At 39.8% G+C, this 19,334-nt stretch overlaps 3 protein-coding genes across 3 annotated transcripts in view; 1 reads left to right on the plus strand and 2 right to left on the minus strand.

Annotated features, from left to right (window-relative positions):
• The window catches only part of GGCT (gamma-glutamylcyclotransferase), a 1,150,694-nt gene that overhangs the window by 1,120,079 nt on the left and 11,281 nt on the right, over nucleotides 1-19,334 (minus strand). The window lies entirely within an intron of this gene.
• The window catches only part of NEUROD6 (neuronal differentiation 6), a 779,410-nt gene that overhangs the window by 291,256 nt on the left and 468,820 nt on the right, over nucleotides 1-19,334 (minus strand). The window lies entirely within an intron of this gene.
• The window catches only part of ITPRID1 (ITPR interacting domain containing 1), a 105,772-nt gene that overhangs the window by 82,637 nt on the left and 3,801 nt on the right, over nucleotides 1-19,334 (plus strand). Inside the window, exons 10-11 of the mRNA XM_050783263.1 lie at nucleotides 11,164-11,246; nucleotides 11,696-13,000. Of these exons, the coding sequence (XP_050639220.1) occupies nucleotides 11,164-11,246; nucleotides 11,696-13,000 (1,388 nt within the window). The remainder of the gene's footprint in view (nucleotides 1-11,163; nucleotides 11,247-11,695; nucleotides 13,001-19,334) is intronic.

Below are 19,334 nucleotides of genomic sequence, written 5' to 3' on the forward strand. Positions count from 1 at the left end.
CTTCAGATAAGAATGGCCTCAGGAAATAGAACATCCATATATTCTTCCTGAAAAAGAAATGTCAAAGATGTACACCAGCCTACTGAATTAGGAAGTCTTGCTTAAAAGGACAGTTAGGCAAAGTCTAAAGAATTGTAAAATATACAAACATAATGTAAATATCATGAATATTCTTGAAAGAGAAGAAACACACACACACAAAATTGCTAGATCTAAAATCCTAGATTATATCAGAGAAAGCTGAATGACAGAAGAAAATGAAATTATCAATAAATACTGATTAATTGGGGAGTCAATAGGTACTTGTTTAATTCTTGGTATTTGAAATATGTTTGAATTTTTGATGTTACTACTAATTAAATTTCAAAACATGGTATTTGTTATATGTGTTCTACATTACCAGAGGAAAAAAGGCCATCAAAGAAAATATAGTCTACTTGGCAAAAGAATAAACGTTGAAAATTAATCATATTAGTAATACCAACAAATATTGAGTGCCAGGCACTATGCTAAGTGTTTTACATTATCTCCTTTAATCCTCATTTAAGTCTCTGAGATAACAATTTATGATATAGTTCAAAATCCAGTCTACTTAAATGTGAAGTTATACTCTGTCTTTATTAATACACCAGTAGGATGACAAATAGATTAAAACTTGTGTCCCAATTCTCATTGATTAGTATTAGCTATTAGTAATGTTGAACTAATAAAGATTCTGAGGCTGAATTTCAGCTCAGCAGAAAAGACTGGATTATGGATTAGTAGTGATGCCTACTTTCAGAACAAGAGGGAAGATTTGCATCGAGTATGTCACATATTTTTTTTTTTTTTTTTTTTTTGAGACGGAGTCTCGCTCTGTCGCCCAGGCTGGAGTGCAGTGGCGCAATCTCGGCTCACTGCAAGCTCCGCCTCCCGGGTTCACGCCATTCTCCTGCCTCAGCCTCCCGAGTAGCTGGGACTACAGGCGCCCACAACCGCGCCCGGCTAGAGTATGTCACATATTTACTCTACCAATCAGTTATAAAAATACATGTAAAATTACAAACAATAAGAATAAATACATAGCTTATGAAAACAGTTATAGATGGAATAAATGAACCTACAAAGAAAAAGACTCAAAAAGTCATTAAGAAATTTTATACCGCATGTTCTCACTCATAGGTGGGAACTGAACAATGAGATCACTTGGACTCAGGAAGGGGAACATCTCACACAGGGGCCTGTCATGGGGAGGGGGGAGGGGGGAGGGATTGCATTGGGAGTTATACCTGATGTAAATGACAAGTTGATGGGTGCAGCACACCAACATGGCACAAGTATACATATGTAACAAACCTGCACGTTATGCACATGTACCCTACAACTTAAAGTATAATAATAATAAATAAAAAAAAAAATAAATAAAAACATGTTTGTGAAAAAAAAAAAAAAAAGAAATTTTATCCACATTTAAAATAAGGAATCAAAGAGACGTTAAAAGCAAAATGAATGGGCAAAATATACCAAAAAGTATATCAATGATAACAAAAAGAAAACAGGAATTACAACATTATTAGATAATGCTAAATTTAAAAAGTATATATATATATACACACACACACAAAAATGTATAAAGTAAGGTCAAAGCTATGATGAGAGGTAGAAACAGTCTTTTTAGAGAATATAGAATGAATATAAATTGTTCAGTTGGTGACATTAGAAAAACAAGTTATTAACTCAAGAAGTAGGTATCCCAAAATATCAATAACTATTGAAGAAATTAAAAGTTTTTAAAGAGTTTCATCTTTTAAGGTATACAATTGTCAGCAGTTTTATGGCTAAGCTCTTTTAACATTATAAGAAAATAATACTATCTAAGACTTCCAAGAAGCTGTTGAAGAGCAGAGAAATAAAAAGAGAAACCTATCAATTGTTTTTTACGGAAGTGGCACAATTATGCTACCAAAATCTGGGGAAAAAGGCATGTGCTCACAAACACACACGTGTGCGGCACACACAGACACACAAAGCATAATTTTTGATAAGAAAAATTCACATTATATTAAAAGAAACAAGATACAAAATGTGTATTAGGATTATTATTTTACAAAACACAGACATATAAATGTGCACAAACAAAATGTCCTAAATCAAAATACATAGAAAATACATAGAAATATTTTAGTCATTTTCTTACATGGTTAAGTTATAATGATCTTTATTTTTTATTTATGATTTTTTATTTTTCCAAATTTTCTTTACCACCTTGTATTACTTCTATAATACTGAAAAGCAAGAGTATTGAGCCAAAGATAAGTTAATTTCAGAGAAGCAGATTTTTTTTTAAATGATGAAGGAAGGTTATTTTGACTGAAGAACAAAGGGACTGCTAGACCTGGAGCAATGGAAGGAAGGAAAGAAGGGAGGAAGAGAGGAAGGGAAGAATCCCTAGGCTGTAAGACCTTGAAACCAAAACTTCAGGAGAGTGCTAATAGAAGTTATTAAAATATTATGTAGAAATCTTCATAGGACAGAGACCCTTCTGCCCAAGACTTTTGGTATAGAAAAAGAATTAACTTGTCTCAGGATTATTTTCCATAATTACTAATATTTTCAGTCTTTCTTCAGCTTTAGGATGAGAGTCAAGATAAATATAAGCTCCATGATGGCAGGTACCTTTGTTGACACTGGCTGACCAGTATCTAGCACAGTGTAGGACCTTGCGGGTCCCAGTGACCACCTGCTAGGAATGAAGGTTTCCAGTAGAAGGTTCCACCATGCTCTTTCTCTGTGGCTTATTCTCTTCAGAATATTAACAGTGACTTGTCCTACAGCAAGAATGTTTTTTAATGTCATAGACAACACAAATCCACAAATCAATTTCAGAATGAAGGTTAAAATTATCCTTGACAGAGGCTGGGCATGGTAGCTCACACCTGTAATCCCAGCACTTTGGGTGGCTGAGGCAGGTGGATCATGAGGTCAGGAGATCGAGACCATCCTGGCTAACATGGTGAAACCCCATCTCTACTAAAAAGACAAAGAGTTAGCCAGGTGTGGTGGCTGGCGCCTGTAGTCCCAGCTACTTGTGAGGCTGAAACAGGAGAATCACTTGAACCTGGGAGGCAGAGGTTGCAATGAGCCGAGATCACGCCACTGCACTCCAGCCTGGGCAACAGAGCGAGACTCCTTCTCAAAATAAATAAATAAATAAAAATAAAAATTATCCATGACAGGATGGAACCATGTTCCCAAACAAGCTAGATCAAATTGCACAAGGATATAAACTAAATCATTCACTTAGGTTTCAAAACATTTATTTATTGATTTCAAAATAGAGACTGTTATCAGTGTAACCCAACACTGGGAACACAACTTCTGACTAACTAACACAGCCTTAGGCTGTGTGTATGGAAGTGAAATCTAGAAGTAGGAAAAGAGCGCAGTCCCCTCCTTTCCGTGTTGGCCAGACCATGATCCCTACTACTGAAGCCCAGCTGGGTGACAGTTTTACAGCAAGCATTAAGTAAGAGCCTATTCAAAAGTACAAGACACAAACAGCCTGAAAAGCCTGCCCTGTGAGGGCTGATTTAAAGGGTCTGGGGAGATTTTTATTTCTATGTATTTATTTGTTTGAGATGGAGTCTCCCTCTGTCACCAGTCTGGAGTGCTGTGGCGCGATCTTGGCTCACTGCAACCTCCAACTCCCTGGTTCAAGCGATTCTCGTGCCTCAGCCTCCCTAGTAACTGGGATTACAGGCGGGCGCCACCATGCCCAGCTAATTTTTATATTTTTAGTAGAGACGGGGCTTCACCATGTTGACCAGGATGGTCTCTATCTTCTGACCTCGTGATCCGCCTGCCTCAACCTCCCAAAGTGCTAGGATTACAGGCGTGAGCCACTGCGACTGGCAGGGTCTGGGGAGATTTACGCTGAGGAGAAAGGCCTGGAGAGTCCAAGTGAGCTGTCTTTGGGAAAGGAGTTTGACACGTTCTGCACTACTCCAAGGAACAGAGCTATGACCGACAAATGTAAAATGCTAAGGTAGGGGTGGCCAATACAAAGACAAATTTCCTAAAATGTATGATGCGCTCTGACCAGATAGGAGTCATTGCTTGTCACCAAAAGTAAGCACTAGCTAAACAACCATCTATAAGGAATGTTCTGGAAGGGAGGTGGCACCATCCTGTCTTCCAACCTGGGGAACATAGAGAGGTTTTGTTTGTTCTACGAAACATTGAAAATTAATTTTGTAAAATGCCTTCAAAGGAACAACTGCTCTCTGGTCCAAACAATTCACACTACCGCCCATTGTCCTGAAGCCTAGCTGTTCCACATACTTACGCCACCTGCCCAGCTCCTAAAAGCATTGGTTTGGGCCTAATCTCTAATGTCCATTCCAACTCTAGGCTAACTTGCTTGGTGACTCAGCTTCACCACAGAGCTGTCACAGAATTTTGTGCCATTGGAGGACAGAAGAGATAGGAACTTGACAATGAAATAGGTAAAGTAGAATTGATTGAGGAAGACAGTTAACTTCAAACAGTCTGAGGTTGAAACATTTCTCTTGCTGTACACAACTTTATCACACTTCACACCCCGTCACCTCTTTGCTTTTTCTCCCTCTTCCTACGTATCTTTCAATTTCCTAGCTTCTATGAACTCAGACTATTTTAAACATGAACTTTCCACCTAGAATTCAGAAGCTTTTGTTACTAGCCCAGCCCAGAAAAGCAGGTTGACTTTTCTTACTAATTTTAGCCGTTCCAAAGGTCCTTTGGCAGGGACCGGGGTCTTCCACTCTGTGGTTGGTGTAATGCTGCCATCTGGTGATTATTCCATCAAAGTGCCTGAGGCATCTGTCTCCTAGGCAGAAATGTTTCCCAACTCACAAGTCAGTAGAGTAGTCCTGTCCCAAGCAGGGTCCCCCTAATTGGGAGGGTAAAAATTTATCTCCATGAAGACAGTTGTGTGCTGAAAAAGGTAATTTCTAATTAATATTAATATTAACCATGATTATTAGTAATGATATGAAGATTGAGTTATAATAGATATTAATGATGTCCTGCAGCAAAAATTTACATATAACATTATATAGCCTATATATTATTAGAAATATATTATTGGATATTATCCTTATTGCAACCCCACAAGTAACATAGTATTACCATATTCATTATTTTCCCTATGAGGAGACAGACTCAGAGAGAGTAAGTGACAAGCTCCAGATCACACAGCCTCTAAGTAAGAGAGTCAGAATCGGACCCCAGTAGAGCAGGCTTCGACTTTTCTAGATGACTCAGCATGGAGCCTAACTAGATTTCAATAGCATTCGGTGTACAGAAGTGGACCCCCTTGAGCTATGGGATAGGCAGGATGGGGGAACCAGCAGTCTAAGGAGACATGAAAAAAATTGTGCAGGGCTTGGTGGTGGTGAAGGATTCCATTTACACAACTGTTTTGGAACAGGATTCAGCCAGCAGTAGAACGCTTAGGTGATAAGATCTAGCTGGAGGGAAAGGACTGGTAGGTGCCAGGTGGGAGGTCAAGGCCCCACTGGAGCGGAGTAAGGAAGAACTGTGGCTCCTTCAGCATATTGAGTGCCTAGGGAAAATATCACTAGAGGTAATGAGACGTCTCAAGTTCCCCCAGTCTTGGCTTAGCTAGCTGAAGGAACTGGGTGGGGTTGGCCAGGCGTGCTGGTACCACTTCTATTACTCTTGCCAGATGCCATATTGCCTTCCCCAAAGGCAATGTATTACATATTAGGTGTGATATATTGTATTACATATTAGGTGTGAGGGTGTGGGAGTGATAAACGATGTACATTTGTATTTGTCTGTTTGTTTAATAATCCATCATGGCCATTCTGAGCTAGGTGATTTCTCATCCTTTGCCTCATTTAATTTCTACGACCCTAAGGGAATATTTAGAATTTGGAAATCCTATATCTAGATGCACATAGTCTAGTTGTTGGAAAGGTACTCTATATGGAGAAAGGATTTTTAGCCTCTTGAAGAAACTAAACCATCAGTAACCTGGCCCACATTTTGCTTGGTGAATCTCTCAAAATGATTGAGATGCATGCATTTCACTTCTAAAACAAACACAAGATAAATAAGCCTATTCACCTGGGAGAACTATGCCCAATTCCACCATTTGATCTCATCATCTAAGTGAGGTTCTCAATGTCTGATTTTTTACTGCTTAAGTGAGTTTCAGAGATTGGTTTGTTTTTTGTGCTTTACACAAGTACAGTTAATGAAAGGCAACAGTTATATCACAAGTATACCTCTTTTGGAGGAAATTACTCTTTCTACCTTTTAGGGACCCTTTGTTTGTGGTTGTTTATTTTCATTTGGACCAGTGTATTAGGCCATTCTCATGCTGCTATGAAGAAACACCCGAGACTGGGTAATTTATATACATATAAAAAAAGAGGTTTAAATGAGAACACATGGACACAGGGAGGGGAACACCACACATTGGGGCTTGTCAGGGGAGGGTGGGGGTCAGGGGAGAGCAACTGGAAAAATACCTAATGCATTGTAGGTTTAATACCTAGGTGATTGGTCGATATGTGCAGCAAACCACCATGGCCCACGTTTACATATGTAACAAACCTGCACATCCTGCATATGTACCCTGGAACTTAAAATAATTTTTTAAAAAAGAAAAGAGGTTTAATTAACTCACAGTTCTGCATGGCTGGGGAGGCCTCAAGAAACTTACAATCATGGCAGAAGGCACCTCTTCACAGGGCAGCGGGAGAGAGAATGAGAGCCAGCAGGGGAAATGCCAGATGCTTATAAAACCATCAGATCTCATGAGAACTCACTCACTGTCACAAGAACAGCATGGGTGGGGGAACCGCCCCCATAATTCAATTACCTCCCACCAGGTCCTTGCCATGACATGTGAGGATTATGTCAACTACAATTCAAGATGAGATTTGGGTGGGGACATAGCTATACCATATCAACCAAATTGGTATAAACCAGCCAGCACATGGACAAATGGGCTCTAACATATCACTCTGTCCTCGTGTTCTAATGTAAAATTTCATCCATGCGTTGTAAAATGGGGAATAGCAACCATTGCATATGAAGCTTATATTCAAGAATAGTAACTGCTTAGAAATTTTTTGAAAATTTGAAATAACAATAATGATGCATGGAGAGTGCTTCACAGTTTGTTGTGCAAATCTTGCATCAAAACATATAGAAACAGCTAGAGGTTCCAAAGTCTGTCTTGTCCATCTTTCACCAAGGTTCAACCTCTTCTGCTGAATATCTTTGGTTCCCCTAATGCCTCTATAGTCTGGGAGTGGGAATGAGGAGTGGAAGTTAGTTCTGTCTCATGCTGTCCTATCCCATACTTTGTCTACTGCAGAGACCTCGGGAGTACTAACAGGCTGTGGGCCCAGAAGCACAGAAAGGGAGCGTTTAACAGGAAGTTTGTGTGGAAAATTCTTCAGGATGGGCTGCCCACTCAACAGGTTATTAAGCAGAGGGGCTCCCATCAAAGTGTGCAGGGCCGTTTGCATAGTACTGAAAAAACATTTAAAGTTCTGCATTGAGCTTTTGAAAGGTTACTACAAGAATCATCATGAATTTCGTACCCACAGTTGATATAAGGAGGAAAACAGGTGGTATTTTTGCTAATCCTAAAGGAAACTGAAAAGTTTTAATATGGATTGAACTAATTATAACAATGGTGGTGAAGTCTTAAATATTACACTAGTAAATTTCTTATAATAAATATATAGTGAGTATATGCTATTTCCTCTGACAACAGTGAACAGCTGTTCTATTACTCAGGTTAAAGGTTCTGTAAAAGTCACACATCAGAGTTAAAGGAAAATCTCTCAGGCAGCACCTTTTCTACACATTATTCAGTTTTATAGTAACAGGTGTTTATGTTTGTAGACTCTTCTAGGCCTTTGTTATAAATCCCACACAACATTGTTAATTTTTTTTGTTTAAATAGTCAATTATCTTTTTTAAAGATGTAGATAATAAATAAATAAAATATTCAATGCTTACCCACATGATTTTTTTCTTTCAATACCCTAAAGATGTTACTCAACTGTCTTCTTACTTGGATTATTTCCAAGGAGAAATCTGCCATCCTTATCTTTTTTAACTCTATATTTAATGTTCCTTTTCTCTGGTTGATTTTAAGGATTTTTATAAAAAGTAATTGGCGTTGGGTAATTTTTCTTTCTTTTGTTTTTGTTTTTTGTTTGTTTGTGTTTTTGAGACAGAGACTTGCTCTGTCACCCAGGCTGGAGTGGAGTGACACAATCTCAGCTTACTGCAACCTCCACCTCCTGGGTTCAAGCGATTCTCTTGCCTCAGCCTCCCAAGTAGCTGGGATTACAGGCATGCACCACCATGCCGGCTAATTTTTGTATTTTTAGTAGAGACGGGGTTTCACCATGTTGGCCAGGCTGACCTTGAACTCCTGACCTCAAGTCATCTGCCTGCCTCGGCCTCCCGAAGTGCTGAGATTACAAGAGTGAGCCACTGCGCCTGGCTAGTAATTTGATTTTTATGTGCTTTAGTGTAGTTTTCTTCATGTTTCTGGTGCTTGGAGTTAGTTGGACTTTGTGAAACAAACTTTTCTTTGAAATATTACTAATCTTTTCTTCTGCAATCTCTAATCTGCTACATATATCCATTATAAATTTTACTGGAGACTTTGTTGTTTTCATGTCTAGAAGTTCAATTTGGGTTTTTTAAAAAATATCTTGCATATCTCCACTTAACATAGGTCATCTTTCTCTAGCTTCTTGAACATATGGGATATAGTTTTAATAAATGTTTTAATGCTCTTTCTCAATTGATAATTCTAAGATCAGCATTAGTAATAGGGTGGTTTCTATTGATTGATTTTTTCTCCTCATAATGGATCATATGTTCCAGCTTCTTTGCACACTTGATATTTTTTAATATATGCCAGACATTTGGATTTTACCATATAGGTAAAATATGTTAGACCATATAGGTGGTAGATAGTACTATATTCCCATAAATATTCTTTTGCTTATATCTCGGACACAATTAAGTTACTTGGAAACAGTTTAATTCTTTCAGGTCTTGCTTTTAAGGCTTGTTGGGTGAGACCAGAGCAGTGGTCATTCTAAGGCTAATTATTTCTTACTCCTGAAGCAAAACACTTCTGAGTATTCTACCCCTCAATGTCCTGTGAAATAGAAGGTTTTGCATCTGGCTGGTGGGCGCATTCCCTATTCCAGGCTCTGGATGAGTACTGGGCAGTGTTTCCCCTGATCCTTTCTGATGGTTCTCTTCCCAGCTTTTGGTGGTTTTTCACATGCATGAGCTCATCAGTACTCAGCTGAATACTCAAGGGAGACTCTCTTAGAGTTCTCTCTGTGTGCATCTCCTTCTTCTCCTCTATGTGCCATTTGAACTCTAGCTGGCTCAGTCTTTTTGGACTCCTAGCTCTGTTTCCTCAGCTTCATGTGTCTGCCAGGCTCAGCCTGGGTTCCCCCTTCTCATGCCAAGACCTGTAAACTCTCTCAAAGCACTAAGCTGGGTAACTATAGGGTTTACATCACATCACTTATTCCTGTCTCTCAAGGACTGCTGTCTATAACTGTCTGAGGTCCACTGTCTTGAAAACCATTTTTTTTTTTTAACATATCTTGTCTAGTTTTTCAGCTGGTTCGGGTACGAGGAAAAATCTAGTCCCTATTACTACAGCTTTCCAGAAGCAGAAGTCTCATATAGATCTATGACTTGCAAATATTTTCTATTTTTTTACCCTTAACTATGTAACAAGAGGCAATGGCGAGGCCAAAGATAAGCATTCTCAAAATTTTGCTCAAAGTTTCTCAATCTCTCTAGGATTGAGCTATTTTAAAATGTATGCCCTCTGATTTTTAGCTTTTAGTTAGGTTTGAGGCTGAATTAAAGAATATGGAGTTTATAATGTTTAATTATACAAAATTGAGCTGTTACTTTCTCTTGACTTTGGCCTCAGGCTGAGCTAGCTGGGCTTTGGGCTGGGTCGGCCACCTGTGGGACTGTCTCCACTTGCTGTCTTCGCTCAGACACATGGACCGTTAAGGATCTTGGGGATTGTTGCCCAAAGGGAGAAGAATGATGCTGCTCTTGTGAGTGGAACTGTCCTTCAAGGTGAGGTCCAGCAGAGATCTAAGCAGAGGCTAGGATCATTTCCCTCCCTTGAACTCTTCTTCAGCGGTTGTTCAAGCAAAGGCAAATCCCCTATTTATCACTTAGGTACCAAATACTCAAGCATTATATCTAAGGACAATGAACTGTTTCCTTTTAATTCACCTCCCAAACACATAACCAATCTTCTCCCAGGACAGACAAAGCTCCTCCCTCTGCTCCTTGTATTCTGAGGAGGCCACCTTGCAACCCCCCTCCTCCTGAGAGACTGCCTATTAGAGCCTATACTGTGTTATAACTGAAAGCATTTCTCATTAAAGAAGAGAAAAAAAATTCCATAATTTAATCTTTAGCATGGAGACACTCTGGTAGCCAACTATTTCCCCCACAATATATAACTTAATATTTACATAAGAATCTACAGATAGATTTAACATTTCATGGATGCTCCTGTTTACAAAGTCATAACCTGTCCACATGTGACTTTGCCCTTTCTCTGCATGTCCCAGCCTCTCCTGGTGACAAGAGCAGTGATCTAAAACACGAGCACAAACTTGTAGTCATAGAAATAATACAGCTGCAGCTAGCAAAGGGTCCTTATCCAAATTTTAGTAAAAAGAACAAGAATATATATATATACATACACACAAATATATAAAATGTGGTCTTTTATTATTTTATTAGTGTGGCATTTAAGGCATATGTGTTTCCTTCTGGATTTTCTTTCCCTTAGTAAAGATTCATCTCACAACCATATTGTTCTTTGGTTTTGAGAGACATTAGTTTCTCTTCCTTCGTTTCATGTTTTATTCTTTGTATCAGGAAACCAGTGATGCAATTTTATGTGAGCTCTCTGACAATTGAGAAAAAAACATCCTTGGAATTCCTTCATTTGTTTTTTCTTCCACACAGTGGGCATTTCTGCAGGATCCATGGTGTGTCAGGCACCTAGAGGGGTTGATCCCAGTCCTGCTGGCCGCATGTTTTCCCTTTAATAACCTAAAGACCTTTTTCCTTCTGCAGGTGCCAGGGTGGACAGAGCAAATAGCTGCCAGTCTGACAGCAGTGGGTTCCTGGAGGACCCGCTGGAACTGCTGCCCCTCCAGGTAGGAGGGTTTGGAACAGGGCCATGTTGCTCATCCCTCACATCCCACTTCAGCCCTATCAACCAGGCTGCCACCCAAACCTCACTCACAGCTAACTCAGAAAGAGGGGTGTTTTAAATCAAGCCACAGCTGGAAAGCTTGAGAAGGCACAAACCACCTGCACCCAAGGGGCAGGGGAAGATGGAGTCATATTAGACAAGGTGCCAGAAAGTGTGGCCTTCCTTTCCTTTTGATTTTTCTAAGCAAGGAAGCTGAGCCCCCTAGAGAGGGGGACCTTGGTAAAGTGGTAAACAGATGCAAAACCTAATGTTGCAACCCTTGTCTCCTGACTCCTAAGGAGTCAATGACAAAACACTCCTAATGGCAATGACAAGAAGAAAATCTCGCCTTAAACCTGTTGCCTCCTCCACTTCCTGACCTGTTTCCCTTTGTCCTGGTTTCCTCTACAGATGCCTTCCTTGCCAAGCAGCCAGAGTCCTGCTGAGAATGGTGGTAGAAAACCAAGAGATCAGAGTCACAGCGTAGGATCATCCCAGGACTATCAACTACAGTCAGATGGGCCAGATTCCAAGAGTAGGGTGAGCGCATCTTTTTCAAGCCAAGACACGAGTGCCTTGGAAGAAAAGGCCTCAGCATCTGTGGTGGAGGAAGAGTTTCTGCTTGAGGCCATGGAGGAGCCACCAGAGCTGTATATCCCAGACATGGCCTGTGCCAAGACCACCATGAGGGGAGAACACCCAAGGAAAGACAGCCATCTGCGGCAGCTTCTGCCAATGTCCCACAATGAATATGAGGTTACCGGATCCACAGCCACTTCCAAATATGATCATCCTCTGGGGTTTATGATAACCCGCATCACAGAAATGCAGGATAGTTTTCTGAGGCTTGAGGGGGCTGGCAAAGTGCAAAGCCACCACTTTGAGTCTCAAAGATCACCTGGAAATGATCATACTCAAGACAAGTTCCTTCATGTTGACTCTGAGGCCCCAAGAGAAGAGGAAAGCAGTGGACTCTGTCCTGACACCAACCACAGCTTACTGGCACCAGAAAGCTCATCACAGTGTGTCCCCAAGCACAGTGAAATCATACCTTATGCCACTGACCTTGCTCAAACATCTGAAAAGCCCATTCTCCACCTCCATAAACTGCCTGGAGATCCTGCCCAGGTGAAGTCAAGGTCTTGTACTTTGGGTCAGATACTACCTAGGCCAGAAGCTGAGATGGAAAACCTTCCTTTAAATACTGGCAACTCCAGGTCTGTAGTGACCCAGATGTCCTCCAACCTGGTGTCGGCTGCTCAGGGTGCTGTGTCCTTGGGGACTGGTCCCAGAGGAACATCTTTAGAATGCACTATGTGTGATCCTGTTACCACAACAGAAACAAGACTGGGGACAGAAGCAAGACAGTACAATGATGCTTCCATTCAGACTTTTGTATGTGAGCCCAGGCCCTGGCATTTCTGTTCAGTTCCAAGCAACAAGGCCTTGACACATGGGCCCCAGCCCCTCACCAAATCCGTCTCTCTAGACTCAGGCTTCCCTAGTATCTGCCCATTGGGCACCTGCCATGCTATACCCGCCCACTGCCGCATCTGCTGTCATCACCACTCCCACTGCCACTGGGAGAGGCAAAGCCCTGGCCTTGAACCCTCAGTCTGTAGGCACTCCCTCTGCTCACTCACTGGTCACCGGGAAGCCCAGTTCATGATGACTTTGAAAGCCCTTCAGGACACTACAGTGAGGGAGCTATGTTCCGTAAGTGTTCACACTTGCAAAGATGGAGAGGCAAATGCACCCATGATAAACACCTCAGGGATAATGTTCATACTTCCTTGCTGAATGCAAGATCTCAGGGCAAACGTTTCTATTTTAAATCATGAATAACATTTGTAGAGCGCTTTATTGTTTATGATACAGTATCACACATTTCTTCTTGATACTTCCAACCAATCATCTTTAGAAATAAGCAAAGCAAATTTTATTATTAATCTTCATTTTACAGGCGGGAAAACTGAGGAGTAGAACCATACATTCATATGTCTAAGGTTATAAGCATTAACACATCTGTAACTCATCTCCAGTTCTAGCTGAGAAGTTCTGTGTCTTAAATTTGTTTAGCTGTATAATCTTGCACAAGCCATTTAATATTTTTGTAAAATATTTTGTAAAAATATTTTTGTAAAACTGACACAGGATTGTTTTAGGATTAAATAAGATGAACCCTGTAAACCACTCAGCTCAGCATGTGGCACATGGAAAGCTCTAGGTAATGTTAATTGTGTGGGTATGTTACTCTTATAATCAATTTTTGTGACTGTTTTGCATTGTTCAGGTCTTGAACTTAGAGCTTCTCATGTCAAATAGAGAGGCTTTTGGTCACCTTTGCTGAATCTATTGAAAGGTGGACCCTACAGTTACTGAGGACTAAATGGCTCCAGCCTTCTCTAGCCCTTGATTCATCAGTAAGTGTTTAATGAGCCCTTCCAGTTTCTCCTTTTTAGCAAGTTTTCAAGGCAAGAGATGATCTAGGCTTTCAAGGCCAGCCATTGATTAAAAAATTAAGACTATTGCACATAAAACCACTTGTATAGTGAGTTGAAAAGGTGAGGGGGCTCGCACAGAGAACGTAGGTAGAGCAGGGTGAAGTGGAACCATGATTTACTGAGCGCCTACTGTTTGGTGCCTGCAGTTACCTTCCCATTCTCTTAATTCCACAAATATTCAGTGAGTGCCTATGCTGACCATTTTCCATTATGTCATTTAATCTTCATTTTAATCCATTCCATAAATATTTGTTGGGCTCCTAATATATGCCAGGTCCTTCTTCTTTTACAGACAAGAAAACTAGAACTGAGAGAGTTTAAATAATTATCTCAATGCCTCCTAATGACTAAGTGGGAAGTCCAAATTCAAATTCAATTTGAGTAACAGTAAATTGCTTGACACTACAGTCCAAGCAAAGAAGTGTCTGACTTTAAAATATCTAAATCTATATAAGTGTAAAATTAACATTACAAAGTGATTATTTGAAAGATAAAACAAATTACTACTTGGCCTTTCAACGTATGAAAATTGCCTTACATAAATGTGATATAAAGAAAGTGATAACAGGAAAGTTTAAATAATTTATCAGATCATTTTTTAATTGCAAGACTCCCAGGCATTTGGAATATTTTTATATGAACCTAATATTAGTCAGAGTTGAACAGGTAAGAGAAATCTTCATTTAGGCATAGTGCTCAGTACTAGGTATATTCTCCAAAAGTTCAGTGGAAGAAAAGAACAAGACCTAATGTATGCTGGGTCCTTCTTGAGTATCAAAAGACCTTGGTTCAAGTCCTGGATAACAGTAGGGTCGTCATCACCATAACTATCACCACCACCACCTACCACCACCATCATCATTATTATCGTCATTATTTACATCATTTGTTGAGGGGATTTTAAATGCCCTAAGTAAGTGGTTTTCAACTGGGGATAATTTCCCACCTCTGAACTCCCAGATGACATTTCACGATGTTTTGAAATATTTTTAGTTGCCACAATGGGAGGGGGGTGGTTGCTACTGGCAACGAGCGGGTAGAGGCCAGGAATGCTGAAAAACATCCTAAAATACACAGAACAGCCACCACAACAATGAATTCTTTGGCCCAAAATGTCAATAGTGTCAAGGCTGTAAAACTCAGCTCTAAGAGAATAAACATTTACTCGATCACATAGTTTGTAAGGGAAAAATGTTAGGGATGAAAGATAGCTGGAGAAGGTGACATTTTGAGAGGCCGTATGGGGAAAAATATTAAATCCTAGAATTAGGTACTCCAGTTTCGACAAAGAAAGACTGGTTGTTGGTCTAACATAGGAATGCATATCCTGAAGAAAGATTATTTTTCTAATTTACATTTAAGACAAGCATTACAAAGATTTTAAGTCATATTTAGTTTTATATTTTGTTAAAAATAACAAAATTGTGTTCAAAACTCCAGAAGAAATGGTTCTTCTAGACATATCCAATTTCATTCTTTTAGTGTAAATGCTATGGATGTTTATTCCACAATAAGATACTATCTAAATTTTGTTTACATCACCACTCTTAAAAACAATATAAATAATTTATTATTTGTGTTCAGAAGACAAATAACAAACATATATTCATAGACTAAGAAGTGAGACATCTATTGCATCAAATTGTCTTTGGGATGTACTATCACTTAATTTATTCCTTAGTATTATAATTAGGTATCTATGGCAACAGCTGTATCTTGAACAATAAAAGCTATATCTTGAAAAAAGAAAAATGGCTAACACAGCCTCCCATGACACAAACTGAAAACACGACCTACCTAATGAGGTTCTTTCATATAGCTGGGGTGCCTTGGACAAATCAGTGCAAATAAAAGAGGTACCAGGGTTGAGAGTGGCTCAAAAGTGGTTCTGACTACAGGTGCCAGAGGGTGTGTAATCTATCAGGCAAACCACAGCATCCAGAGACCATGACTGGTCAGTAGCACAGCCCAGTAAGACCATTAGTGTAAAAGGTTTGAGAGTCTGTGAGGTACTGGGGGTGTCCTGATGAATTTGCAGAAGCACGGTTCTGGGGATTGAAAGTACGAGTGGGCATCTAGCACCTGGGAGCAGATTCGCAGGTAGAAGGATTGCAGCTTCTCAGAGGAAGGTAGGCTGGAAAGAGTAAGAGGTGGCCCTGGGGAAACAGGCACAGGAAGCTACAGCCAGATTCATCATGGTAAGGATATTATTTAGAATAGGAGCAGAAGATTAAACTTGGGCCAGCTCCAGGGTGACCAAGTGTGGACCCAGCTCTTCTTATTCCTCGTGCCTAGTGTCAAAAGAGGGCTTTGGGTGTGAGTAGCCCCAGCTGTTGTGGAGAGATTTGGCAGCTGGAAATAGATGTTCCTCCTGATTTGACACTTTGGCATATCAACACTTCTGCAGAAAACAGGGAGGTTTTGTGGCCCATTATGCTCAGTAACTATCCTCAGACGTGGGTAGATTTTAAACAAGTAGGAGTTTGAATGGGTGTGAGGGCCACCATCCAAAGGCTTCTAATGCTTTGTCTCCTATTGCGTTCACCTTCTTTCCTCTTAGAATTTGCAATTATACAAAAAAAGGTACTTTTATATCCAGTTGATTTGGCATCATACACCTGCTGAAATGGGTGCTATATAAGGTTTTACCAGATGACAATGAATTTCCCTTTATTTACATCCAAAGAAACAGAAAAATACACTCAAAGGAAACAATTCAAACATACATGCGTATACGTGTGCATATTTATACTTCTATGCAGGCATCCATATGTGCACAGACACATGTGCTGGAAAGCAAGTAGAAATAGGGGATTGCATTCCTCCATAAGAGGAGACTGCTTAAAGACATTTAAAGCACAAAGAGAACAAGTTACTGCATGCAGCAGCATCTACTATGAGTGAGCCTGGGTTTGTAATGCCTGAAAAATATTCCGAAGAAAATTGGCTTTAAATTAGATGCCAAGTGCTAGACATGGCTAGAAAATTTATTTATGAAAATATTAACAGGAAATAGCTCTTGAACCAAGTGAAGATTATAAGCAGAGGTGGACATCTCTTAGAAGACAATGGGAGGCCGGGCATGTTGGCTCACACCTGTAATCCCAACACTTTGGGGGACTGAGGTGGGTGGATCACCCGAGGTTAGGACTTCAAGAACAGCCTAGCCAACATGGCAAACCCCATCTCCATTAAAAATACAAAAAAAAAAAAAAATAGCTCGGTGTGGTGGTGTGTGCCTATAATCCCAGCTACTCAGAAGGCTGAGGCAAGAGAATTACTTGAACCCATGAGGCAGAGGCTGCAGTGAGGCAAGATCATGCCACTGCACTCCAGCCTGGGCAACAGAGTGAGTCTCCTTCTCAAAAAAAAAAAAGGATGAAGAAGAAGACAATGGAGTTCTGAGCAGATGTTGAAACTAAGAGCAATTTTACGTAAAGGACTTGAAGACTCAAAAACATTCTTATCTTACCCCCCTAATATAGCAATAGCAATATATAACACTGTAGAGAAACATTTGACTAACTGATAAATGCCATTTTTCTGGCCTCTTTGGGTTTTCTAGGGTAATGATTTGTTGATGTTGATATAATTAAATTTTCACATATAAGTGAGTTCTTTGCAATAATTTGTTAATTTTAAAAAATGGTTTTTTGGTATAAATAAATTGTTATATATAGGTAAATTCTTCAGGATAATTTGTTAATTTTAAAAAGTGTTAATTCAAAAAAAATTCCAGAAAATAAAATTAGATCTATCAGAAATAAGATTTCTGAATTTTAGAAGTACTTCCATATTGTTTATGATTTAGTTTTAGAGAAAAATAAAGGTATACAAATAAGGAAAAGTAATATGAGCATATTGGAAGTGAAAATTCATTGTCTTTTGGTGATGGTGCTCTTACCATTGAAGTTAAAATTTGTTTCAATGGGTTTGGGTCAGTAGAGCAGAACTTGCATTTGGCATTTAGGTTATAATCAAGCCTTTATATTGTAAGAAAAAGAAGAAAGAAGAAAGAGGAGGAGGAAGAGGAGGAGGAGGAGGAGGAGGAGGGGGAGGAAACATTCAAAACATTCTGTTTTCGAGGAGTTTTATTTATTTATTTTTCTTACCTACAGTTTTCTTTATTATGAAATCATTTCTATACTTATTCTAGGGCTAAAATGTTTTTTTCGATATTTCCAAATGACCAGAAGATGGCACCGTTTCAGAATCTTCCGCATCCCTCCCTTCTCAGAGAACAAACACTCCATCAGTTATTCCCAAACCCAAGCACCCCAATCTTATGCCTTTCAATCACAAAAGGCTGCCCCAAAATAACTAGATGAGCATAAAATTCAGTGTTTATGATGTTCAGCCTATTTGAGCACCACACTTCCATGACCCTGGCGTCACTGTCCCTAGAACTTTGAAGTGAATTTGAACCAGTTGGGAAGTCTTGGTTACCTGATAGGAAGCTACTAGAACCACTCAAACAGCCTGCCGCTAAGGGACAAGCAACTTATCCTTGTGTTCAACTATACTGTGGTCCCTGCTGTGACTCAGATCTTAGAAGAAAAGAAATGAACCAAGAGACTTGGGTTTGAAATCTAAGTGTTACTTTTTGACCACAGACAAGTTAACTAGCCATTCTATGTCAGAACATGTATCTATAACAGATGCCCTTCGTGGTCTCCAAGATCTTTTCTGGTCTTAAGAGCCATAATCTAGCATTCCTGCCAACATCAGTATCGCTTCAGAGATCCCCTAACTGGTTCAAATTCACTCACATTGATGCAAGAGTAATTGGGGAGCTTTACTATGCAAAATATGTTATTCAGTATAAAAATTAGAGGATAGAATCAAAACCAAACTCCCAAAACAAAATATGGAGGATTTTCAATATAAAAACATTACTCTTAGGAAAGTATTTTCATTATGACAATTCTGGTAAAAATAGCCATCAGGCTGCCAGGATGTTGGCCATGTGGTTTAGAGAGGAAAGGTAAGAAATCTGGGACTTCCTAGAAACAGGGCTAGAGGAGTCCACCTAGCTGTAAGGTTGGTCTCCATGGAAGGAGGAAGAAGAGAAGGTTAAAAAGAGCCAGGCTGCAAAATCAGTTTCCTTTAAAGAACATCACAGAAGCCCCACAGCATGTTCTCTGTTCCCATCTCATTGGCCATTGTCTCTGGAAGGAATGCTGGGAAATATATATATTTTTAGCTAGACACATGGCTGCCTCTAAAGTATTCTTGTTAACAAGAATAAAGGGAAAGATTGTGATAGTCAACTAGCAGCCTCTGCTGAGCTGATTTTGGGAAGGGGTCCAAGCCTGTGGGTCGGACAGAGATGGCTTTAGGGCCCAACAAGCATTAATATTACTCAAATTCAGATGGTTAGTGGCCCTGGAATTCTGGGTCATGGATTTCAAAGCATGATCCAACCCAGGATGCAAAACAAAGGGGATAGCTGGTAAGAACTCAGCAAGTCATCAGAGTGCCAGCAAATGGACTGGGCTTGGAGGTGCCAAAGGTAAATAGCTTTAGTTAAAGCCATGAAAACAGAT

The sequence above is a fragment of the Macaca thibetana genome, chromosome 3 (assembly GCF_024542745.1).
Source record: "Macaca thibetana thibetana isolate TM-01 chromosome 3, ASM2454274v1, whole genome shotgun sequence".
NCBI classification, from domain to species: Eukaryota; Metazoa; Chordata; class Mammalia; order Primates; family Cercopithecidae; genus Macaca; species Macaca thibetana.